The sequence below is a fragment of the Oryzias latipes genome, chromosome 24, assembly GCF_002234675.1.
Source record: "Oryzias latipes chromosome 24, ASM223467v1".
NCBI lineage: Eukaryota > Metazoa > Chordata > Actinopteri > Beloniformes > Adrianichthyidae > Oryzias > Oryzias latipes.
In genome coordinates, this window is record NC_019882.2 from 379,867 (window position 1) to 405,132 (window position 25,266).

Here is a 25,266-nt window from a genome sequence, read left to right on the forward strand (position 1 = left end):
GCTACACATGTGAAGTAGAACATGCGTGTTGGAAGCCACACATGTGAAGTAGAACACGTGTGTTGGAAGCCACACATGTGAAGTAGAACATGCATGTTGGAAGCTACACATGTGAAGTAGAACACGTGTGTTGGAAGCCACACATGTGAAGTAGAACACGTGTGTTGGAAGCCACACATGTGAAGTAGAACATGCGTGTTGGAAGCCACACATGTGAAGTAGAACACGTGTGTTGGAAGCCACACATGTGAAGTAGAACACGTGTGTTGGAAGCCACACATGTGAAGTGGAACACGTGTGTTGGAAGCCATACATGTTAAGATTTCTGGTAAATCGCCTGTCCGTCCTGGGGGAGGATCCCTCCTTCATGTGGGCACCCCTGAGGTTTCTTCGTTTTTTCCGGAATCCGGTTTTTTTGGGAGTTTTTCCTTACCGCGAAGGGGGGTCTAAGGGCAGGGATGCCAGTATAGCTTAGTTAGTTTGTTAGTTCATTTTAGTATTTTTCTATTGAACTCTTTGTATTCGTGATCCTTTTGATTTCATGTTTTACTTCGAAGCCCATCGAGACGACTGTTGTTGTGATTTTGGGCTATACAAATAAAATTGAATTGAATTGAATTGAATTGAATGTGAAGTGGAAGCAGGCTCTGGATAAAGTCGGTTGTGATTCAGCTTTAACCAAACCTTCAGAGACTGAAATCTGTCTCCTTCATCACTTTGTTTCATCGACTCTGACGTTTCTTCTCCACGTCTCCCTCGAGGAGCAGGGAGCTACAGACAACCATGAGGGGTTAGAGGTGGATCTGAATGGACCAAACTCCGGTACCCATGGCAGACCCCCCCCCCCTCCCCCAATCACAGACATGGTATTGCCCCCCCCCCCCCCCATTCCTCCTGAACACTTGAGGTTTGCTGGAGGGATTTCCTGCTCCATCCATGAATCCACATCTTCTACACGTCATTCTGCAGATCGTCCTCTGTGGCATCGCTTCTGGAGGAATTTCTCCTCGTGACCATAAGGACACGCGTGGCCTCCATCTTTGTTTTGGTCACACGACTAAGCAGGAAAGGAAAAAAACTGACTAGCCTAGAAACTGCTGCAGAAGCAAAGACACTCCAGGTTTCTATCTTCAACTTGGCCATGACTCGAATCTACTGTCCACCTGGATCCTACCCAGCATGCATTGCTGGAAACATGACAGCATGAAAAGACCTGTCCCCTAGCTCCATTGGCTGTGAGAACAGTGTGAGAGCGATCAACCAAATGAGACGGACCTTGGAATCAAACCAACGGTCTGCGTGTCGGGACTTCGCCAACTAAAGAAACAAAACCAATAAAAAGGAGTTGACCATCAGCCACCCCACCAATCCCTGCTCTGCTCCCATGCAGACTTAGTGGACCAGTACCCCCCCCACCCCCCCACAGAGTGGGCTTCTTCTCCCGGGCGGATGCACCGATGCAGACGTTTACGTACCGATGAACTTCCATCCTGGAGGCTGAGGAACATATCTGTTCAGGTTGGAGTGGAAGCTTCCGGATGGATTTGATCCACACAACCTGTCGAAGTAATCCAGGCGGCCCCCCCAGACGCTGCGCCCCCACAGCCTCACAGCCTTCTCCCCTGCTCCTCAGCTCTCTCTGATCTTGGTTTGCTGTGCACTTCCTACCAATGGCGTCTCCTCCTCTTCATCTCGTTCAGGACGCCAGCTGCCCTCTGGTACATCCAGGCTCTCCTCAGAGCTCCTGGGTCACGGCCCCCCCCCCCCCCCCCCCTTCATACAGACCCCGTCAATCAGTTACTGAGGAGGCCATCAGGAGAGTCCTGCAGCTTTGGCTCAGACCGGAGCAAACTATGAACCGTCCTGCTTCTTCAGCGCCGTGGCAACAGCTCGGGTATCCAGGCAACAGGCTCCTGCTGCCGCAGCCTCTCCTACCCGCTCTGTGCGGCTGCTGGGGGGGGGGGGTCGCTGCGTAGGGATGAATGCAGGAGGATCTGTGGTGAGGGGTAATCCTTTTCTTTTACGGCTCTCAGTCTTTTCTTTGCCTCGTCCTCCTCCTCCTCCTCTCTGCTTTTATCTGTGGAACTCTCCGCCCACAGCGGTTCCTTTCCAATTCCACATCCGCCCACCACAAACGGCTCTCACACTCCACCAAAAATAAAAGCTGCAAAAGGCTGCTGATGGGCGGGGGCATCAAATGCACCTTTTTTGTGTCAAAAATGACGGAAAATGTCCGGTCAGACAGTCTGCTGCCCCCCCCTCCCAAAAGACAGAGATGAGCAGGAAGAGCGTTAATAAAGCGCTCTGATATTTTCAGGTATTTCTTCAGAGGGTTTGTGGACTTCCAAGGAGGAAGACTCCATCATCTGCTGGGGATGAAGATCAGAAATCCTCATCACAGATGAAAAACCATCAGAAAAAGGAACTGAAGCGGGTCTAACGGAGCAGCAAATACTGTCAATGTCAGTTGAAAGGTCCCACTTTTATTTTGGAGGGTTATAAAAGAAAATGTGTTCTCCCTTCTTTTGGGGGAGTGGCTTTACAGATCTACAAACAAACGTGTTGGTTCAAACATTTCTGTGTTTTTTTATTTTTATAAGTCCTAAAAAAAAAAAAAGATCAACTTTCAGCCCGAAAACCAAAAAATGGGATTTCACTTTAGAGTGAGGCCAATTCAGGCCGCCACGACCGACACCCCGACCGGCGTCACGACTGCCACCACGACTTCCACCCCGACCGGCGTCCCGACCGCCACCACGACTTCCACCCCGACCGGCGTCACGACTGCCACCGCCGCTGCCATCTCGACCGCCACCACGACCACCATCACGACTGCCACCACGACCGCCATGACCGCCACCCCGACCGGCGTCTCGACCGCCACCACGACTTCCACCCCGACCGCCGTCACGACTGCCACCACCGCTGCCGTCTCGACCGCCACCACGACCACCATGACCGCCACCCCGACCGCCATCACGACTGCCACCACGGCTGCCGTCACGACCGCCATGACCGCCATGACCGCCACCCAGACTGCCATCACGACCGCCTCGACCGCCACCCCGACCGCCACCCCGACCGCCACCCCGACCGCCACCACGACCGCCATGACCACCACCCAGACCGCCGTCACAACCGCCACCCAGACTGCCACCACGACCGTCACCCAGACTGCCACCACGACCGTCACCCAGACTGCCACCACGACCTGCACCCCGACCGGCGTCACGACTGCCACCACCGTTGCCGTCTCGACCGCCACCACGACCGCCACCACGACCGCCACCACGACCGCCATGACCGCCATGACCGCCACCCTGACCGGCGTCTCGACCGCCACCAAGACTTCCACCCGACCGGCGTCACGACTGCCACCACCGCTGCTGTCACGACCGCCATCACGACCGCCACCACGACCGCCTCGACCGCCACCGCGACCGCCGTCACGACCGCCACCCCGACTGCCATCACGACCGCCACCAAAACCGCCACCACGACCGCCATGACCACCACCCAGACCGCCATCACAACCGCCACCCAGACTGTCACCACGACCGTCACCCAGACTGTCACCACGACCGTCACCCAGACCAGCGTCACGACTGCCACCACCGTTAGCGTCTCGACCGCCACCACGACCGCCACCACGACCGCCATGACCGCCACCCCGACCGGCGTCTCGACCGCCACCACGACTTCTACCCCGACCGGCGTCACGACTGCTACCAGCGCTGCCGTCTCGACCGCCACCACGACCACCATTACCCCCACCCCGACCGCCATCACGACTGCCACCATGGCCGCTGTTAGCACATCTCTCACCACAACCACCATCACCCCGACCGCCGTCACGACCGCCACCCCGACTGCCATCACGACCGCCACCAAAACCGCCACCACGACCGCCATGACCACCACCCAGACCGCCATCACAACCGCCACCCAGACTGTCACCACGACCGTCACCCAGACTGTCACCACGACCGTCACCCAGACCAGCGTCACGACTGCCACCACCGTTAGCGTCTCGACCGCCACCACGACCGCCACCACGACCGCCATGACCGCCACCCCGACCGGCGTCTCGACCGCCACCACGACTTCTACCCCGACCGGCGTCACGACTGCTACCACCGCTGCCGTCTCGACCGCCACCACGACCACCATTACCCCCACCCCGACCGCCATCACGACTGCCACCACGGCTGCCGTCACGACCGCCACCCAGACTGCCATCACGACCGCCTCGTCCGCCACCCCGACCGCCATCACGACCGCCACCACAACCGCCACCACGACCGCCATGACCGCCACCCAGACCACCGTCACGACCGCCACCCCGACTGCCATCACGACCGCCACCACAACCGCCACCCAGAGTGCCACCACGACCGTCACCCAGACTGCCACCACGACCGCCATGACCGCCACCCAGACTGGCGTCTCGACCACCACCACCATGGCCGCTACGATCGCCACCCCGACCGCCAACCCAACCGCTGTCTCGACTGCCACCAACATGATCATCACCACGACTTCCGTCACCACGACCACTGTTGTCATGAACAGCTGTCACCACGACCGTTCCCATGACCCTCACCACCACTGCAGTCATCATGACCGCCCCCATGGGGGTCACCACGACCGCCACCATGGCCGCTGTTAGCACATCTCTCACCACAACCACCATCACCACGACCGCTAGTGGATGTAGGTCCATAGACATTGACCGTATACAGAGGTGGACAGAGCCAGACATGACGTCACTGCTAGAAAATGCTCAACATCCGGCTCCAGCAAAATGAAGCCAATTCAGTTGCCATTTTTTCGCGACACGGGCGCTGCCGTTTGGAGCCAGTCTGAGTCTGAGTCACGTGTCTATGGCAACTCCTGTTGCCAATCATGAGTAAGGTTGTTGAAAGTTCCACTGTGGGAGGCACGGGAGAATAATTGGAGATGGGGGCAGCGGGCACCTCAGGCTTTTACTGCCACGTCTGATTGGTCGGTTAAGAACTACAGACAAAGATCCTTAAAAAATGAGGATTATCAAGACGATGTGTAAAAGTATCAGATCCAGAGCGATTCTTCTGACCAATAGAACAACTGAGGAACAGCTGAGAGAAGTCTTGGAGCCAGCAGGTACTTCCTGTTTGGAGAGCCGGGGGGGGGGGGGGGGGGGGCAGTTCTCTATATAGGGTCAATGTCCTCAGGTGACAATATCAATATTTTCTCAGAATAAACTGGTCCAAACTGGGCCGTTATGACCTTAGATTCTTTTAAAGAAGGACTTCATTGGATGTTTTCCTGCATCTTCTGCTCACGGTCAGCTCCAAAACCGACAGAAGGTCCAGGTCCAGCTCAGACAGGAAGAGCGTGAGAAGAAACCGCGGTGAGACGGACGCAGACCAGCATTCCTGCTCCACCTGCCCTCCCCCCTTCCAGACTGCCACGTTCTGATCCAGAATGCAGATTTCTGTGGTACCAGCGGCACCGTGCAGCTTTCAAACAGAGCCCCCCCCCCCCACACACACACACACATGAACAGAACCAGAACAGGAGCTGGAACTCACGAGTCTCGAGTCATCCCGAAAAGCAAACGTCCGCAGACTTTCAGTTCTTCAACTGCCCCCCTCCCTTAAAGACTGAGCTGCTTCACTGACTGCCTGAATATACAGGGGCGGGGGGGTTGAGACAGACAGCAACAGGAAGGGTTCACCCACCTGACCGCCACAGCTGTTGGGGAGCCCCCCCCCCAAACTTCCTGGAGCCTGATCTAAAAGCAGAAGGGGAATGGTGGGGGGTGGGGGTGGGGGGTCATCTCTCTTCAATGACCCAGAACAGACTCTGTGAGCTGAACATGGGGGGGTCATTTATTTATAATAAATGTCTGCACCAATTTAAAACCAGTGCTCTGAGTTCTGGTTCTGGTTACTGATCTGGAACCGGGTTTTTGTGGAACGTCCAGAAAATGTTTCGATTTGGTCAACTGCCTGATGAATTGGAGCATTATGGGTACTGTAGTCAGGACCCTGGTGGACTTATACCATTGAATGAGACCTGGACTCAGTGACTCCTCCACCCCGGCGCTCCAAACCCGAAGTACTGTTACTGTCATTCTATTGGTCAGAAGAACTGTTCTGGATCTGATACTTTTTGTAAACAGCTTTTTTTTTATAAACTGACCAATCAGATGCCTCAGTAAAAGTAGGCGGAGCCTGCTGGGCCTCACATCCAACGTTCAAAAGGTTTGATAGATTTTGTGTAGCCCGCTGTAAAGTCGAAGGGGTGTGGCCTTCCAGCAAGCTCGGACGACCGCCGGTCCGACTTGGACCAATCAATGCGTGCTGAGGACTTCTGGCTCCAACATGGCGGTGTTGTATTGTGAACAAATGGCGAGTGAATTGATTTCATTTGGTTGGAGCCAGAAGTTAACCATTTTCTAGGGTGGGGGGGGCAGTTCTCAGACCCAACAGTGACGGCTGCTGCGTTTCAACATCACAAAGCGATAAACAGACTTTAGGACTGACCTGCTCCTGAACAATGTTGTCAATAAAGTTTTATTTGTCGTCTAATTCCTTCTGTGAAGGAGAATTTTAAAAAACAACACAGTTCACTAGAGACGTTTTCCCATCAACCCATCTGACAGTGCATGCTGCCTCCTAGCCCCTCTAAGCATTGTGGGTAGTGTAGTCATGGAGACGATCTGACTGTTCAGTTTTGTGTGTCAGAAGCACATTGGAGTGAAACTGCTATAAAACCCTAAAAATGTTTAGCAGCGACCTTTAACCTTTCACCCAGCTTCAGGTTCAGGCTTACAGAAAATCATCTGTCCATCACACGACCTCCTGCTTCTCCTCCGTCTCATTCTGCTCGTCTTCCTCCACTTCCTCTGAGAGGACTTGATCGGTATTGGATGTGAGGAAGATCTGGAGGAAAACCGCGGTCTTCCTCCTCCTTCATGTGTGTTTGTTCACAGCTCCTCCCATGTCTGATCCTCTACGACAAAACAAACTGACTGGACAAAGGAGGGCCTGGCCCCCATCACTATGGTTCCACCTCAGATTCACCTGAAAGTATCTGAACCTGACCCCCCACCCCCACCCCCCTCCTGCCATCAGATTCTGGTTTTTTTTCTCCTATAGTTGAGCCCAGCTCCATGAGGATGTCATCTTCGGGGGGGGGGGGGGGGGGGGGGGGGGGTCCTGTCCTCTGCAGAGCTCCTGCTTTTCCACATGAAGCAGACGTCCCGTCAGGCTGGGAGCTGCTGACAGAAGCATCTGCAGGAATGTTTTCCACAGCAGGATTACAGCGCGTTACATAAGGACCTGGTTAACAAAACCAAATCTCTTCCAGACTCGGTTCTCAGTGTTAGGTAACATCCCACTGAAGAGAGCTGCCCCCCCCACACACACACACAGGTTCCTTAGTGGAAAACTTTGTGGCCTCAGAAAAAGATTCCCAGACTCACAAAGTCCAGAGTTACAAGCAGCAGCTTCTCTTTGCTGGATTTACAGAAAGGACTGCAGCCCCCCCCCCAGGTTTATTAACAAAGAGGAGTTGATCACACAGCCACCTCGCTTAACATGCCCCCCCTGCACACTCCCCTATCTGGGTCAAAGCCTGGTGAGCGTCTGAGCATGCTTACATCCATGTTGGAGTGTGCACGAGTGTGCATGTGTGCACGTCGTCCTGGCTGCAGCAGGTTCAGCTCTGTTTACACAAAAACAAGCTGCTTTCAGCAAAAACATCACTTCATCCAGTTTCACCCAATTCCTATGCAATATGTACGAGCAGACGCAGAACGCCACTCTAGCTAACCCGCCACGCTAACGCCGCTACAATTCTACGAAGAAGATGGATCGAAATCTGCCAGGAGGAGTCGGAACCTGTAGCTCTGGAGCAAGATGAGCCGCAGATGCAGCCGCAGATGCAGCCGCAGATGCAGCCGCAGATGCAGCCACTCCCCGGGTGGGAGGAGCAGCTCCTGAGAAGGTTTGGTCCAGATAAACTGAGACAGTCCAACCTGAATAGAACCAGAACCAATTTAAAACGGAACCTCTGACACGACTGAGTTCTGGAAGAACCACAACAGAGGAGCATCCAGAAGATCCTAGAAAGTTTGATGTCGATGACAAAACCAGAAACTGCTTGATTGAAGTTTAGAAGCAGCTGATGATCCAAATGATGAAGATGTTTCTGAAGAAGAACCGCCTCAGGTGGAACCTGCTGTTCTAGGTTCTGGATCAGGGCTCACATCAAAGAAAGGGTAACAGCACTGTGAAAGTGTCACCGCACGTGCTCTCACGTGTCACCAGGTGACACGCAGGCCGCATTAACCCCCCCTGCATGCACACAATAGAACTTTATCTACGTAGAGCCACACAGCAGGAACAGCAAGCCGACCGGACCACAATGAATTATTCAGACAGAGCACAGACGCACAACGTCCCTCACAACTCAACAACTCACCAGTCAGGACAGTGTGCTTGAGAGCATGTGCACGTGTGCATGAGTGTGTGTGCGCATGAGCGTGCATGAGCGTGTGCATGAGTGTGTGCATGTGTGAGTGTGTGTGAGAGAGTGCAGGTGTGTGTGTCCATGAGTGTGTATGCATGTAGGTGAGTATGTAGGTGTGTGAGTGTGTAGGTGTGTGTGTGAGAATGTGTGTGCAGGTGTGAGTGTGCCTGTATTTGTGTGTGTGTGTGAGTGTGTGTGCATGTGTGTGAGGAGGACAGTGTCCTCTTTGTTTCTCCTCTCTTCATTCCTGTCAGCTGTCTCCCTGAAGGTCACGTGACCTCCTGCTCCTCCCCCAAAGATGGAGATTCATTGAGTCTATGTGGGGTTCTGTCCCCCCTCCCTCGTCAGCCCTGTTCTCCTCAGATATTAGATCAGCAGAACTTTATCAAAAGACCCCCCCCCCCCCCAATTCAGTAATGTTCCTCAGATGGGGGGGGCTTCTACCGACCAGGACACTGAACTGCCACGGGGTCACTCACGCGTGACACTTTTTGAGGGGGGGGGGGGGGGGGGGGGGGGGGGGGTCAGTCCCTGTGATGGCGACCCCCCCCCCCGAAAATGATGAACAGAAACGTTTGATCCGAGTTTTTTCTTCACCTCTGACCCCTGACTGCCCATGATACAGGGAGGGGGGTCGGAACGCGGGGGGGGCGCTGCATTTAAAAGAGAAGTTTCGTGCGCGTGGGTTTCTGGCGTGCGGAGTTCCAGCGTCCTCGCGGTGGCTCGCTCACGCGCCTCTTACCTCATGTTGGGAGTCGATGTCCCTCCTGGGGGAGCGGGTCAGGGGGGGCTCCGCCGCGCCGACCCCAAAGTTTGCGGTCCGGGGACTGGAGTACCGGAGAGAGCGCGCGCACGCTAAGTCCGAGTCCCGAAAAGAAAAGAAAAAAAACAAAATGTTGGACGTCCGGGGGGGGGGGGGGGGGGGGGGGGGGGGGGTCCGCTCCTACATGGTTCGGGACCGCGGAGCTCCGCGGATGACTCACAGGGAAAGTCTGACCCGCAGCTCTTGACGCACCGACGGCGTGACGCGCAGCTGCGGCGCGTGCCGCGTTCAGGCGCTCCAGAAATTCCTGCTCCCCCGTTGTCCTGATCCCACCCCCACGAAAAACACCCCTCTCCATCTGGATCTAGAGCATGTAGAACATGTCAGAGGTTCGTGTTTAGCTTCTGTTTTGGCGGGATTTCTGAAAACCAAACGAGCCTCAGATGTGTTTCCATTCTAGAATGTTTGGTTCTATGACGGAAGTCTACATTCTGATATTCTGGTGCGTATTTGGAAAAATTTGTCTCTGTGATAAAACTTTGCGTTTTATGGGTTTTGTTGCTTTCTTTTCCGTGAGAAGGTCTTTGTTCGAATCCCAGGTTTGGTACACATCGGGTCCATGAACCGGGTTTGACACCGGTTCAGTCCCGGTTTGCAGAGGGCCGCACCGAGGCTGCAGGACAGGCAGCTGAGGGTCCAGCAGGCACCCAAGGGGGATGAGATTTCGTGATTAAAAGGTCCTAAAAATCCAAACAGGACCCAGAAAATAAAGAAAAGCCATAAAACTGAAGCGTTTTAGTGATAATTGATGCTGCTGGTTCCGAACCGGACTAAACTTCTGCCGTCCAAAGGGTTCGGATGGTCCAATGCAGAGAAGAGTCTCCAGAGGAAGCAGATGAAGAAAAGCAGCAGAGATGGGGCCTGTTTGGGGCTGCGAACACACGCACGCCCTCACACACGCGTGCACACTGTGGTTTCAACAAACAGTGAAGGATCCAACAAACGGGCCAAATGACCTTCTGCTGAGATCCAACAGACATACATTGGAGGGGGGGAACTGACTGATGAATGCCCCCCCCCCCCCCCCCCACACACACACACCCCACCCCACTCACTCACAAAAGACAGGATTATCCAAAAAACGTGTCCTGATGAAGAGGAGCGGGAGAAAAGGAGTCTTCCTGTGCTTCTTTCTCCGTGACACGTGAGCGCCCTCTGGTGTCCAAAAGATGAACTTTTTAACCGCCTTAAACTTGAATGCAGAACATTCGACAGTGAAGGTTTTACATTTAGCTGAATGTTTATGTAAATATACCACATGAATAAAATTATCTCAATATTCAAATTATTAGGAACATATATTTTATCAGCTTATTTTCTATTTCAAATTCTCATTTCAATTTTTTTTCAAACACAAATAAAAATAATTAGAAGAGTTTAAAATAAACAGATTATGCCGGGACAGTGTGCTTGAAAAACATTCACGTTACATTCTGCATAGCACGTCTGCAGAAGTGACTTTTGGTATCTATTGACCTGCTGCCCTCAGAAAGGCGCTACAGGTGCATCAGAGCGAGGACAAACCGCCTTAAGAACAGTTTTCCCCAAAGCCATAACCATCCTGAACTCACATTCACTGACAGCTCCACACCAACACGCACACGCACGCACACACACCTCTCTCTCCTCTCATTATGTGCAGTATATCTCTGCTATCATGGGCACAGCAGTGCAATACCTGCTTCACTGCGGAAAGTAAAACTTTTCAGCGAAATGGTTTCTTGTACATTTTTGTACTTTTGTAAATTGTACATTCTTTTGTGAAATTATTTTTCTTATGCATGTCTGCACTGTACAGTGATTGGCTCTCATTTCACTGTATGCGCGTGTGATGCGAATCTTACACTGTATAGTGACAATAAAGGCATTTTATTCTATTTTATTTCTTGTCCATCAGTCGCGTCTCGAAGATTTTTTTAAATGCATGTAAATTTTAGTTTGTTCTAAAATTTCATCCAATTTAAATAAAAAACGAAAATCCCTATTTATATGGCCCTATAACCTTTGGCTCAACTAAGACTTCCGGGTGTCTATTTTCAATATTTCCAAAGTAAAAGCCTAAATCTGCCTGAAGGTTTTAAACCACAGCGTTTCAGTGACTTTTTTCCCAACCAACCAGGACGATGAACGTCCAAAACACTGAACACTGTAAGTTTTAAATTTGTTAAAAACATATCTTTAAAAATGTGTTTTTTTACCTTTACCTGTTTTGTTTTGAAAAGACAAAGCGGATGTTTCCGCCTTCTCTTTCCTGCTTTCCTGACGCTGATGTGGTGTTCCGTGGTAACCACTAAGTTTCAGATTCAATCTTTATCTAACTGGCAGTAATCGAAATGCCGGTCTTCCAGACTTGGGACGAGTTCGCTCGCGCCGCAGAGAAACTGTATTTAACGGATCCTATGAAGGTGAGCCGCTGAACACCGGGAACGCGCGTTAGCATGCTAATGCTAGCATGGCGGGGTCTAAAGCTGAGTGTCTGCAGGTCCGAGTGGTCCTGAAATACCGCCACTGTGACGGAAGCCTCTGCATCAAAGTCACCGACAACGCCGTGGTAGGTTTCTGGGGTGGGGGGTCTGGATTCATCGATCCGGTCTCTGTAGACCTGATCCAGGTGTGCTGTGGACGGCCATGGGGGCGCGCACGGCTTCTTCCAAATGCCATCGGTTTAGTTTCCTTAACCCTCGTAGCATAAGTTCACGTGTCCAAAGAAAAAAGGCGTTTATTGACACGCGCGTGGAAAGAAGTCTGCTGTAAACAGAAACAGGCACGTGAGACAATCATACCGGTTAAAGTCCGTGACCAGGTGGATGACGTGACGTTAATTATTCAACCAGAAGCAGAAGTTCAGCTGTTTGGTTCAAATCCTTCATCACAGAAGCTGACTCCTCTTCATCAGTTCATAGTGTTCAGTCAGGAAACAGACTCCAGGTCGTTTCAGGCATTTCTTATTTCAGACTTTTATTTTGAAACAGAAACGCCGCTAATGACCGGCTGACTGTTCCGGAAGTTAGAAGACGTTCTCTTGGAGCTTCCGGACCTCCTCTCAGCACAGCAGCTGGGTCGGGTCAGAGTCTATCTGGGTCCAAAGCCCGGCTCTGTTCTGGGATCCTGGTTCCAGTTCTGAACGGATCCGGGATTCCAGAACAGTGGTTCTGTGATCAGGAGCAGATGTGGCACTAAGCTCCGCCCTCGACAGTTCCAGCAGAACCCATTGCTGGACGCTGACGCTAGAAAGGGGTTGAGGGGCGGAGCCAGAAACGTCCTGTGAGCCTCAGTCACTGTGAGCCCCTCCCCCTATGGGAGGACAGATGCTGTTGTCATGACAACAGCTGCGGTTGGCGCTTGGTGACAACCGCTCAGACATAAACTCGCCACCGTCTGCGGCGTCCTCTCCATCACCTGTTGTCTCCGCCTCCAGTGTCTCCAGTACAAGACGGACCAGGCCCAGGACGTCAAGAAGATCGAGAAGCTGCACGGAAAGCTGATGAGACTCATGGTTTCCAAGGAGACGCACAGCGGCGCCATGGAGACGGACTGATGCTGCGGATGCTCTGTGATGTGTTTGGGGGGGGGGGTCCTGCCCTGATGGAGCGTCAGGGGAGGGGTTATATTTATATCATATCTTTGTTTGTGTGACTGAAACGGCGGCGTTGCCCCCCCAGGCCTTTTCTGGGACTCTTTTCTGTATTAAAGTTTCTTTTCCAGCTGCTCTCCTGCCTCCTGCTTCATCAGAGCCTTGGTGGTTCGTTGCTGTCAGGACTTTCCTGAAGGTGGCGCTCTGCGCTCCTGCCCGCTTTCCCGCCCTAACCTCTATAAAACCATGCAGTGCTTGGATTCTAACAGCTGGTCGGACGCTACGCTCACTGGTTTCCAAACGGCAGAGGTGACGGTCATTTATGAGTCCACGGTCTTCTGAAGATGAAAACGTTGAGGGTTTATAAAAAAATACGTTTTTGGCAAAAATTGTTCCGATGCAATGCATTGTGGTCTATATGTGGTCAGAGACTTCTGGGAAATTTCTGGGATTTTAGAATTGTGGATTCTGACGGCACTACAAGGGAAGGAATTCGGACAGATGTTTGGAACCAGAGCAGCCTCAAACAGAACCGGGCCTCACCTCCAGAACTCTGGACTGTTTCCCCTGAGAAGGGAACTGGCTCCGCCCCCTTTGCAGTCACGTGACAACATGACAGCTACCGAGTAATCGAGACTACATATCCCACAATCCCTGGAGACGTTCAAAGATGCTCGTCAAGGAGAAAGTGGGCGGGCGTTTTCGGGAGGGGGGGGGGCATTTCAGTACAGGACCGCAGCGGTCCGTGCTGGTCCGGTTCTGGTCCAGGTAAGGGTTCCAAACTTCTCTATTGTAGCAGATCAGGATGCTGCGTTCACGGTATCGCTCGGAAATCACGTAGAAATATGTTGAAGTGAAAACTGCTCAAACTGAGGTGTTACTTAAACTTTAAGTTAAAGTTAGATTAAGTTAAAGGAGAAGATGTTTTACAGTTTGAGTCTCTGAATCTCACGTGAATCCAGATTATACTTTCATCTGTTGAACTTCAATGACCTCAGAGAGCTTTAATGACCAACCAAGTATTTCTGATCACAGGTGAACTTTTCAAAGATTCAGAGCAGAGAAGACGGACAGGTGAGTTTGGACCACAGGTGTTTGTTTCAATAAAACCAGTAAATCTAGGAATGGATCGAAAAACCTGTTTGGTCAAACGGATCAGAAGCAGAACCGCAGCTTTGTTAGGATTTATGTTATGAAAACAGCTGATTCTGATTAGGTATGTTAAACTATACATTTTTCTGCCGTTTTTCAATCATTATATTTAAACTTAATTTTAACTCTTTAAGAGGGAATAAAAAACTAAACAGGAAAATCTGTTTCTGATGATCTCGATGTAGCTGGGATTTCCGACGGTTCCTGAAGTTCACACTTCGCTGCTCTAATCTCAAACACGGGATTCCTTTTGCTCAGAGACCAGACTGCCTCCTCCGATCCTGCCAGCTGGCCTCAAACGCACCACTGATGCGTTAGGGTTCAAAGTCCTGCTTTGTGCTCATAATCGGACTAATGTGTTGATCCGATCAGCCGCGTGGCGGACACGGATCAGCAGAAAACGGGAAATCACTTCAAGACACGGAAAGGCTGCAGTTTCTTTCTGCTGAGTCACTGCTGACGTCGCATGTCCGCATGACTCATCAGAAATAACGCTCATTCTTCATCGGAGCGTGAAAGTGGAGAGAAAATAAATTCAGTAACATAACAGTAAACATTTATTATGAGGTCGGGGGGGGGGACCCCTCCCTCCCAGCATCACCCCAATATCAAGCGGAGGGGGGCTCTGCTGCTGGAAACTGGAGACGCATGTCAGAAGTTTTGAATGAAGTCATACAGAAACTAGATGAAGGCAGAAGCCGACCCCCCCCCCCCCCCCCCCCCCCCCCCCAGGAGGAGCAGAAGACGGTTCTCTGGGTGGGGGTGTCAGGAGAACGTTGGGAAGGACTGTCATCGTCTTTTCTCCTCCACTCAGACAGACATGCTGGCAGAGCTGCTGGTTGCCGTGGTGACAGCTGGACTGGTCCTCTTCCTGGTTCAGAGGAGCAGGAACCCGGTTCTGAAGGCAGAAGATGGCTGGTGGGGGCCCGGAGTGGCCCCCCATGCAGAGGAGGACGTCTCCTTACGTCCTTTTGAAGTCAGGACGAGTGAAGAAGAGCTGGAGGTCAGAGCTGCAGGGCGTCATGGAGGACGTGATGAAGACCACAGCTGCTCATCTTCTTCCTCTCTTTCTGGTCACCAGGACCTCTACAGCAGGATGGACCGAACCCGTCCGGTTCCGTCTGTAGAGGACAGTCGGTTCCACTACGGCTTCAACTCCCAGCACCTCCAGGACGTGGTCTCCTACTGGAGGAAGGACTTTGACTGGAGGAGACAAGTCCACGGGCTGAACCGCTACCCGCACTTCAGGACCAGGATTGAAGGTGAGGCTGGAGGAGGTGCAGACGCCTCCTCAGAGCTCCTCTCACCATCGGCTCCTCCTTCCAGGCATTGACGTGCACTATGTGCACGTGAAGCCCAGGAGGGTGGCAGAGGGAGCGCCGGCACTTCCCATCATCCTGGTTCACGGCTGGCCCGGCTCCTTCTACGAGTTCTACAGGCTGATCCCGCTGCTGACAGAACCGGAGAACCCGGAGGAGCCGGTCTTTGAGGTGGTGTGTCCGTCCATCCCGGGTTACGGCTTCTCTGAGGCGCCGCACAAGAGAGGCGAGTGTTCAGAGCCGCTGGTGCTGGGGAGGGCGGTGTATGAACACCCGTCTGCTCCCAGGAGGCCTTTTTCTGCACGTCTATTGCTGTGCACGTGTGTCTGTCTGCAGGGTTCAATTCCGTCTGTGCAGCAAACGTCTTCCAGAAGCTGATGAAGCGTCTGGGCTTCCAAACGTTCTTTGCTCATGGGGGGGACTGGGGATGGCAGATCACCACCAACATGGCTCAGCTGGACCCCGGGTGAGACCATCCGTCATAATGAAGGGTCAGCTGGACCCCGGGTGAGACCATCTGTCATAATGAAGGGTCAGCTGGACCCCGGGTGAGACCATCTGTCATAATGAAGGGTCAGCTGGACCCCGGGTGAGACCATCTGTCATAATGAAGGGTCAGCTGGACCCCGGGTGAGACCATCTGTCATAATGAGGGGTCAGCTGGACCCCAGGTTAGACCATCTGTCATGATGAGGGGTCAGCTGGACCCCGGGTGAGACCATCTGTCATAATGAGGGGTCAGCTGGACCCCGGGTGAGACCATCTGTCATAATGAAGGGTCAGCTGGACCCCGGGTGAGACCATCTGTCATAATGAAGGGTCAGCTGGACCCCGGGTGAGACCATCTGTCATAATGAAGGGTCAGCTGGACCCCGGGTGAGACCATCTGTCATAATGAGGGGTCAGCTGGACCCCAGGTTAGACCATCTGTCATGATGAGGGGTCAACTGGACCCCGGGTGAAACCATCTGTCATAATGAGGGGTCAGCTGGACCCCGGGTGAGACCATCTGTCATAATGAGGGGTCAGCTGGACCCCAGGTTAGACCATCTGTCATGATGAGGGGTCAGCTGGACCCCGGGTGAGACCTTCTGTCAAAATGAGGGGTCAGATGGACCCCGGGTGAGACCATCTGTCATAATGAGGGGTCAGCTGGACCCCAGGTTAGACCATCTGTCATAATGAGGGGTCAGCTGGACCCCGGGTGAGACCATCTGTCATAATGAGGGGTCAGCTGGACCCCGGGTGAAACCATCTGTCATAATGAGGGGTCAGATCGACCCCGGGTGAGACCATCTGTAATGAGGGGTCAGCTGGACCCCGGGTGAGACCATCTGTCATAATGAGGGGTCAGCTGGACCCCGGGTGACACCATCTGTCATAATGAGGGGTCAGCTGGACCCCGGGTGAAACCATCTGTCATAATGAGGGGTCAGCTGGACCCCGGGTGAGACCATCTGTCATAATGAGGGGTCAGCTGGACCCCGGGTGAGACCATCTGTCATGATGAGGGGTCAGCTGGACCCCGGGTGAGACCATCTGTCATGATGAGGGGTCAGCTGGACCCCGGCTGAGACGATCTGTCATAATGAGGGATCAGCTGGACCCCTAGTGAGACCATCAGTCATAATGAGGGGTCGGCTGGACCCCGGGTCAGACCATCTGTCATAATGAGAGGTCAGCTGGACCCCGGGTCAGACCATCTGTCATGAGGGGTCAGCTGGACCGCGGTTGACACCATCTGTCATGATGAGGGGTCAGCTGGACCCCGGGTGAGACCATCTGTCATAATAAGGGGTCAGCTGGACCCCGGGTGAGACCATCTGTAATGAGGGGTCAGCTGGACCCCGGGTGAGACCATCTGTCATAATGAGGGGTCAGCTGGACCCCGGGTGAGACCATCTGTCATAATGAGGGGTCAGCTGGACCCCCGGTGACACCATCTGTCATAATGAGGGGTCAGCTGGACCCCGGGTGAGACCATCTGTAATGAGGGGTCAGCTGGACCCCGGGTCAGACCATCTGTCATAATGAGGGGTCAGCTGGACCCCAGGTTAGACCATCTGTCATGATGAGGGGTCAGCTGGACCCCGGGTGAGACCATCTGTCATAATGAGGGGTCAGCTGGACCCCGGGTGAGACCATCTGTCATAATGAAGGGTCAGCTGGACCCCGGGTGAGACCATCTGTCATAATGAAGGGTCAGCTGGACCCCGGGTGAGACCATCTGTCATAATGAAGGGTCAGCTGGACCCCGGGTGAGACCATCTGTCATAATGAGGGGTCAGCTGGACCCCAGGTTAGACCATCTGTCATGATGAGGGGTCAGCTGGACCCCGGGTGAGACCATCTGTCATAATGAGGGGTCAGCTGGACCCCGGGTGAGACCATCTGTCATAATGAGGGGTCAGCTGGACCCCAGGTTAGACCATCTGTCATGATGAGGGGTCAGCTGGACCCCGGGTGAGACCTTCTGTCAAAATGAGGGGTCAGATGGACCCCGGGTGAGACCATCTGTCATAATGAGGGGTCAGCTGGACCCCAGGTTAGACCATCTGTCATAATGAGGGGTCAGCTGGACCCCGGGTGAGACCATCTGTCATAATGAGGGGTCAGCTGGACCCCGGGTGAAACCATCTGTCATAATGAGGGGTCAGATCGACCCCGGGTGAGACCATCTGTAATGAGGGGTCAGCTGGACCCCGGGTGAGACCATCTGTCATAATGAGGGGTCAGCTGGACCCCGGGTGACACCATCTGTCATAATGAGGGGTCAGCTGGACCCCGGGTGAGACCATCTGTCATAATGAGGGGTCGGCTGGACCTCGGGTCAGACCATCTGTCATGAGGGGTCAGCTGGACTGCGGTTGACACCATCTGTCATAATGAGGGGTCAGCTGGACCCCGGGTGAGACCATCTGTCATAGTAAGGGGTCAGCTGGACCCCGGGTGAGACAATCTGTAATGAGGGGTCAGCTGGACCCCGGGTGAGACAATCTGTAATGAGGGGTCAGCTGGACCCCGGGTGAAACCATCTGTCATAATGAGGGGTCAGCTGGACCCCGGGTGAGACCATCTGTCATAATGAGGGGTCAGCTGGACCCCAGGTTAGACCATCTGTCATAATGAGGGGTCAGCTGGACCCCGGGTGAGACCATCTGTCATAATGAGGGGTCAGCTGGACCCCGGGTGAGACCATCTGTCATAATGAGGGGTCAGCTGGACCCCGGGTGAGACCATCTATCATAATGAGGGGTCAGCTGGACCCCAGGTTAGACCATCTGTCATGATGAGGGGTCAGCTGGACCCCGGCTGAGACGATCTGTCATAATGAGGGATCAGCTGGACCCCTAGTGAGACCATCAGTCATAATGAGGGGTCGGCTGGACCCCGGGTCAGACCATCTGTCATAATGAGAGGTCAGCTGGACCCCGGGTCAGACCATCTGTCATGAGGGGTCAGCTGGACCGCGGTTGACACCATCTGTCATGATGAGGGGTCAGCTGGACCCCGGGTGAGACCATCTGTCATAATAAGGGGTCAGCTGGACCCCGGGTGAGACCATCTGTAATGAGGGGTCAGCTGGACCCCGGGTGAGACCATCTGTCATAATGAGGGGTCAGCTGGACTGCGGTTGACACCATCTGTCATAATGAGGGGTCAGCTGGACCCCGGGTGAGACCATCTGTCATAGTAAGGGGTCAGCTGGACCCCGGGTGAGACAATCTGTAATGAGGGGTCAGCTGGACCCCGGGTGAGACAATCTGTAATGAGGGGTCAGCTGGACCCCGGGTGAAACCATCTGTCATAATGAGGGGTCAGCTGGACCCCGGGTGAGACCATCTATCATAATGAGGGGTCAGCTGGACCCCAGGTTAGACCATCTGTCATGATGAGGGGTCAGCTGGACCCCGGCTGAGACGATCTGTCATAATGAGGGATCAGCTGGACCCCTAGTGAGACCATCAGTCATAATGAGGGGTCGGCTGGACCCCGGGTCAGACCATCTGTCATAATGAGAGGTCAGCTGGACCCCGGGTCAGACCATCTGTCATGAGGGGTCAGCTGGACCGCGGTTGACACCATCTGTCATGATGAGGGGTCAGCTGGACCCCGGGTGAGACCATCTGTCATAATAAGGGGTCAGCTGGACCCCGGGTGAGACCATCTGTAATGAGGGGTCAGCTGGACCCCGGGTGAGACCATCTGTCATAATGAGGGGTCAGCTGGACCCCCGGTGACACCATCTGTCATAATGAGGGGTCAGCTGGACCCCGGGTGAGACCATCTGTAATGAGGGGTCAGCTGGACCCCGGGTCAGACCATCTGTCATAATGAGGGGTCGGCTGGACCCCGGGTCAGACCATCTGTCATGAGGGGTCAGCTGGACCGCGGTTGACACCATCTGTCATAATGAGGGGTCAGCTGGACCCCGGGTGACACCATCTGTCATGATGAGGGGTCAGCTGGACCCCGGGTGACACCATCTGTCATGATGAGGGGGCAGACATGGCGTTATTTTCTGCTGCCACAGTCCCCCCTGTGGTATTTTCTGAGTCGTGGTCTTGTGCAGCTGCTAAAGTAAACATGTTCCTTTGACACCTCCCCCCCAGGAGTGTCAGAGGCCTTCATTTGAGCTTCGCCCCCCCGTCTAAACCCGGGCTGCTGGTGGCTCTGTCCCTCATGCTTGGCCGACTCTTCCCGACGCTCTTCGGGTTCACGGAGGCCGACCGGCGGCTGCTGTATCCGTGCACAGAGAAGCTGCTGCTGGAGTCCATGAAGGAGTCCGGATACCTGCACATCCAGGCCACCAAACCGGACACTGCCGGTAAGAACTGGACCGGGACAGGGCGGGGCGGGAACAGTGATCAGGGGAAGCAGAGGAATGTGGTTCTTCTCCACAAACAAAAATCCGCCGATCCGTTACGCCTCACTCAACTGATCAACCAATCAGAAGCTTCTCCTGTCAGCAGCCAATCAGGTAGCAGATTTTGCTTCCGGAGGATGATTTTTCCTAACAAGGACCTGTGGGGGGGGGGGGGGGGGGGGGGGCTTGACAGTGGAAGGCCATCTTCTTTCCTGGAGGAGGGCGCCCCTTAACTGAATCTGTTTGCTTGTGTTGAGCTGTGAGAAGGCCGTTGTGGTTGAAGTCTGGTTCTCCTTCCTGTCATTGAAAGATCATCATCATTTTCTTCATGTTTTTTGCCCCCCCCCCCAGGTCGAGCGCTGAACGACTCTCCCGTGGGTCTGGCCGCCTACATCCTGGAAAAGTTCTCCACATGGACGAACCAGAACTTCAGGGACCTGGAGGATGGAGGCCTGACCAGGTTACCCCCACCCCCACTCCCCTGAAAAACCGGCTTTAGAACAGAGTTTTGACGAGTGGATGATGCTGCAGGAAGTTCTCCCTGGACGACTTGCTGACCAACGTGATGATCTACTGGACGTCTGGATGCATCACCTCCTCCATGAGGTTCTACAAGGAAAACTTTGGCAAAGGTCTGGACCAGCCCCATTCCAGGTGAGTGACGGCGGCGCCGATTCCAGATCAGATCCAGGATTTAGGGATGCAGAGTCAGACACCGGAAAGAAGAAGATGGTCAGCTGGAGAAAGATCGTGATGCTGTTCTATGAAAGTGTTCTGGATTATTACACTGTCCCTTCAAAATAAAAGTCCTGAGTTTTGTCAAAATGTTTTTCCAAGTGGATCATAGAGAAGAAGCTCCATCCAGCGTTTAGTCTAGATCCTTCAGTTCTCCTCTTCTGCAGGTTTCAGTGGTGTGTGTGTGGAAGGGGGGGGGTGTCACTCAAACTTTGATTCCTCTATTAATTCCTGCTTGTCCCAACAGGATCCCGGTGAACGTTCCCACCGGTTTCGCCTGCTTCCCCAACGACGTAATGCACTCCCCGAAGCTGTGGGTCAAACAGAAGTACAGGAACCTGATCCGCTACACCCCCATGCCACGTGGGGGGCACTTTGCTGCCATGGAGGAGCCCCAGCTGATGGCGGAGGACATCCAGGAGTTCACAAAGACCGTCGAGAAAATGATCAAGCTGTAGGGGGAGGGGGGGTTAGAATGGAGGTGGGGGTATCATAGTAGTAGGTTTAGGGGCTGTCATCTGGACTTAGTTATAAAGTTAGAAGACGTTTCATCTCTTATCCAAGAGGCTTTGTCAATTCTGAATTAGCTGGTAAAAGAGCTGGTTTATATGCACTCATGGGGGAGGAGTCAGACCTGAAACTGGATGGTGTTGTCTACTTAGCCTGCATGGTTTTCTGGACGTTAAGAGTACTTTGTCCTCAGCTGGGGGTTGGGGAGCCAGTGACTCCCTCCCCAGACTGGTCATCTCTTTCAGCTGTTAACGACCCAGGTGGAACTGGTTCTGTTTGTTTGGGTTTCAGAACACTGCTGTGGATGGATGGAAGAATAAACCTGAGACCAGCATTCCTATTCAGAGAAGGTTTATCCTTCTTGACAAAGATGGCTTCTTTCACTCCTCGCTCAAACCATCCTTTCTCTTTGGCTAGAATTCGGACTTCACTGTCCTGGAACGAGTAGTTTGTGGCCTTCAGGTGGAGGTTTCTGCAGACTCAGGTCCACTTGGGTCGCCTCTGCGAAGTTGGTAAAGACGCTTGTGTGGAGGTAGAGGTGGGAGTAAATAGACCTTTTAATCATGATTTTTTTCTTTATGCAAACACCCCCCCCCCCCTTATTTATCACTGATAGATCACGAATGCTGCAGGAACGCCGGTTTGTCTTGGTTTCTATTGGAGCTTCATTCTGAGGTTTCCATGGTTACTGTCAGAAGAACCCAGACTTGGAATCCTTCCGGTGACCTGTGTGTTCTTCTCAGATTGTTGGTCTGCAGCGCTGGGATGAATCTTGATCACATACTGACCCTAAAAGCTGGATTTTAGTTCCAGATAATTCTGTAAAGAATGTGATAAACATCAACTTGCTTCTGGAATCTAGTCAAACGGATCATCAGTGGTTGATATTTAGAACAAATAAACTTGTGGGTTAGTTTGTGACTTTTGTGTGTTTTTGTCATTTTTGATGTTTCTTTGGGCTCATTTTAAAAAGACATTTCATCATCATATAAAATTGGCATAAAAGACTGACTGATCTACGACTGATCTATGATCTGTGATCACGACCACGAGGGCTAGATGACCCAACTCCCAACGGTAGCCCTTGTACTATCCTAGGCACTTTAACGTTGGGTCATGTAGACCCACTAGACAGTGCTCTGAACCTTTTTTCTTCAATGATTTGTGATCTTCACTGGTAAAGTAATCCTTTCACCTCTCCATGGTTTCCTTATTGAGGTGGACACCTCACTTTCAGACCAAACAGTTCTGAGGGGTTCTAAGTTCTTCAAACTCCTCCCAGAGCCGAGTTTGTGCTTCTGCCTGCCCCAACAGTCATCAAAGACCTCTTGACCACGGCTTTAATCATCTGCACCAACAATGAAGGCGGAGCACAGTCCACCAGATGGTGTACAGAATCCAGCCCGACGTTGTCCTAGATCAAGTCCATTCTGACGGTGGGTTCAGAGAGACGTTACCCATTCCAATGGGTAACGTAATGGAATGGGAACGGAAAAATAGAAAAAACCTCTAATAGTAACTGTAACTTTAACAGTAACTGTAAGTGTAACAGGAACATAAACTGTAACAGTGATTGGACAAAAGCATCTGCAAAGAACAGAAAACCGTGCAGAAAAATCAGAGACATTTGTTAATTCTGGTCCAATTCTGATCTGAAGTCGGCTTCATGACCTCAAACAGTTGCTGAATCTGGAAAACCGGAATCGTGACTCCAATGTGGACTGGAAGTAAAGTCAGACTCTGGAGGAAGATGGGACTTTTCCACAGGACAGCAGACCAAGCAGCTTCTTCTCCAGATTAATAGAATCTTTCAGAATTCGTTTTTTTTTTATCAGAATCATTTCAACCTTAAACGTTTAAGACACTAAACTTTTACGTCTTCTAAACCAAAATGGAACCAGAACCATTCTGGACTGATGAAACAAAAACATTCCTTCCTCGTGAAATGTTCAATGTCGCGGTGCCCTGCGCCTTCCATTTCCTTGTCCAGCTGTTTCCAGAGCTCTGAATTTCCCAAGGCCCCCCAGTGCCCTGGATCAAGACCCCCTCCTTGAGATGCACTCCCCCAGGCCTGACTGCCTGCCTGCCTCTCTGCTCTTCTTGGCAAACAAACAGTCAGGGGAGGATAGGGATGACCGGGCGGCTGAGATAAGGACCACATGAAGTTCCCCACATTACCTCACCCAATTAGGAAACAAGCAGAGAGATGTTGGGGGGCGTGTCCACTGACAGGGCAGCAGATCCTCTGAACTTAACGTTGCTCATCGGCAGAAGAACGTCCGTGGAGTCGAACAGGTCGGTCGTCTGTGGCTGCATGAGATCAGCTTCATGTCTTCTCCTTCCCGAGAAGCTCCAATCAGAACACCAGTTCATCGGGATCTGAAGGCTTCAACAGCACCAGTGTCAATGAAGAGTGCCATGAATCCTCTGGAGAGCCTGGTGTCGGGGGGGGTGGACCAGAGGCTGGAGTCCAGCTCCACAGCGGGGCAGCAGATGAACCCCCCCCCTGCAGCCGACAGCCCAAGACCTCCACTCCGACACCGGCAGAGCGCTCGCAGCAACAGGAAGTGGGTAGGTTCAGACGGAGCTGTCGATCTGTTTGTAATCATGAGTGAGAAGGTGACCAGACCGTCCTGCAAACGTGTCCAGGTGTGTCTTCAGCACCAGACCGTCCTGCAGACGTGTCCAGGTGTGTCTTCAGCACCAGACCGTCCTGCAGACGTGTCCAGGTGTGTCTTCAGCACCAGACCGTCCTGCAGACGTGTCCAGGTGTGTCTTCAGCACCAGACCGTCCTGCAGACGTGTCCAGGTGTGTCTTCAGCACCAGATCGTCCTGCAGACGTGTCCAGGTGTGTCTTCAGCACCACACGTCCTGCAGGCCTGTCCAGGTGTGTCTTCAGCACCAGACCGTCCTGCAGACGTGTCCAGGTGTGTCTTTAGCACCAGACCGTCCTGCAAACGTGTCCAGGTGTGTCTTCAGCACCAGATCGTCCTGCAGACGTGTCCAGGTGTGTCTTCAGCACCACACGTCCTGCAGGCCTGTCCAGGTGTGTCTTCAGCACCAGACCGTCCTGCAGACGTGTCCAGGTGTGTCTTCAGCACCAGACCGTCCTGCAGACGTGTCCAGGTGTGTCTTCAGCACCAGACCGTCCTGCAGACGTGTCCAGGTGTGTCTTCAGCACCAGACCGTCCTGCAGACGTGTCCAGGTGTGTCTTCAGCACCAGACCGTCCTGCAGACGTGTCCAGGTGTGTCTTCAGCACCAGACCGTCCTGCAGACGTGTCCAGGTGTGTCTTCAGCACCAGACCGTCCTGCAGACGTGTCCAGGTGTTTACAGGTCTTTTCTGAGCAGGTGGAGTCTGTCTGTGGGTCTGGACTCGCCTCGGTGCTCCGGGGCCAGCACTCCCCAGAGAACGCAGCTCGAGAGCGAAGTCGTGTACGAAACCTGAGGCAGGCCTTCCACAGCCTGCAGGTACATGCACATACATGCACGTGCACATGAAGAGCTTTATATCCACAGTCTCCCTGATGCCTCATGCCCCCCCCCCAACATTCATCCAGGCCGCTCTGCCTTCAGTCCCACCTGACACCAAGCTGTCTAAATTGGATGTTCTGGTTCTGGCAACCAACTACATAGCTTACCTGACAGAGACACTGGACCAAGGAGGATCACCAGCAGAGCAAGCTCTGCCCCCCAGACATGGAGGATACCTGCATCCTGTAAAGGTGAGAACCTGGGGGGTATTCCAGAAAGCAGGTTCTGCTA

General features: G+C 53.2%; 3 protein-coding genes across 13 annotated transcripts in view; 2 read left to right on the forward strand and 1 right to left on the reverse strand.

The window, feature by feature from the left end:
• enah (ENAH, actin regulator) overlaps positions 1-9,445 on the reverse strand; it is a 41,515-nt gene extending 32,070 nt beyond the window's left edge. For 2 of the 6 annotated variants that reach the window (XM_023953001.1, XM_023952999.1), the window contains exon 1: positions 5,574-5,724. In XM_023953001.1, the coding sequence (XP_023808769.1) occupies positions 5,574-5,587 (14 nt within the window). In that variant the 5' untranslated portion in view covers positions 5,588-5,724. Of the gene's footprint in view, positions 1-1,475; positions 1,599-5,573; positions 5,725-9,262 lie in introns of those variants that run through there. The other 4 variants (XM_023953004.1, XM_023953003.1, XM_023953002.1 and 1 more) reach the window with 3 other exon arrangements.
• A 2,125-nt stretch (positions 9,446-11,570) lies between these two features.
• Positions 11,571-13,053, forward strand: srp9 (signal recognition particle 9). Its single transcript, XM_004085480.4, has 3 exons — positions 11,571-11,748; positions 11,826-11,894; positions 12,762-13,053. The coding sequence occupies exons 1-3, from the start codon at positions 11,677-11,679 to the stop codon at positions 12,879-12,881; spliced, it is 261 nt and encodes an 86-aa protein (XP_004085528.1). The 5' UTR covers positions 11,571-11,676; the 3' UTR covers positions 12,882-13,053.
• A 71-nt stretch (positions 13,054-13,124) lies between these two features.
• ephx1 (epoxide hydrolase 1) lies at positions 13,125-21,490 on the forward strand. 6 transcript variants are annotated; one of them, XM_023953006.1, is made up of 10 exons: positions 13,125-13,226; positions 13,953-13,991; positions 14,884-15,072; positions 15,151-15,331; positions 15,396-15,614; positions 15,725-15,854; positions 20,002-20,216; positions 20,607-20,715; positions 20,787-20,909; positions 21,238-21,488. In XM_023953006.1, exons 1-10 carry the CDS (start codon positions 13,164-13,166, stop codon positions 21,446-21,448), a joined length of 1,479 nt encoding a protein of 492 aa, XP_023808774.1. In that variant the 5' UTR covers positions 13,125-13,163; the 3' UTR covers positions 21,449-21,488. The 6 variants fall into 6 exon arrangements, with proteins under 6 accessions (XP_023808774.1, XP_023808776.1, XP_023808777.1 ...); XM_023953009.1 differs by lacking the exon at positions 13,125-13,226 and adding an exon at positions 13,529-13,685 and having other exon boundaries at positions 14,888-15,072; positions 21,238-21,490; XM_023953010.1 differs by lacking the exon at positions 13,125-13,226 and adding an exon at positions 13,548-13,685 and having other exon boundaries at positions 21,238-21,489.
• Positions 21,491-25,266: the final 3,776 nt, after the last annotated feature.

Bases quoted from the DNA above. Each gene is read 5' to 3' on its own strand.
- srp9 (XM_004085480.4), top strand. From the start codon at position 11,677: ATGCCGGTCTTCCAGACTTGGGACGAGTTCGCTCGCGCCGCAGAGAAA. The intron at 11,749-11,825 runs GTGAGCCGCTGA...GAGTGTCTGCAG, and splicing joins ATTTAACGGATCCTATGAAG to GTCCGAGTGGTCCTGAAATA. The intron at 11,895-12,761 runs GTAGGTTTCTGG...CTCCGCCTCCAG, and splicing joins AAGTCACCGACAACGCCGTG to TGTCTCCAGTACAAGACGGA.
- ephx1 (XM_023953005.1), top strand. From the start codon at position 14,755: ATGAAGGCAGAAGCCGACCCCCCCCCCCCCCCCCCCCCCCCCCCCAGG. The intron at 15,073-15,150 runs GTCAGAGCTGCA...TCTGGTCACCAG, and splicing joins CGAGTGAAGAAGAGCTGGAG to GACCTCTACAGCAGGATGGA. The intron at 20,910-21,237 runs GTGAGTGACGGC...TTGTCCCAACAG, and splicing joins CTGGACCAGCCCCATTCCAG to GATCCCGGTGAACGTTCCCA.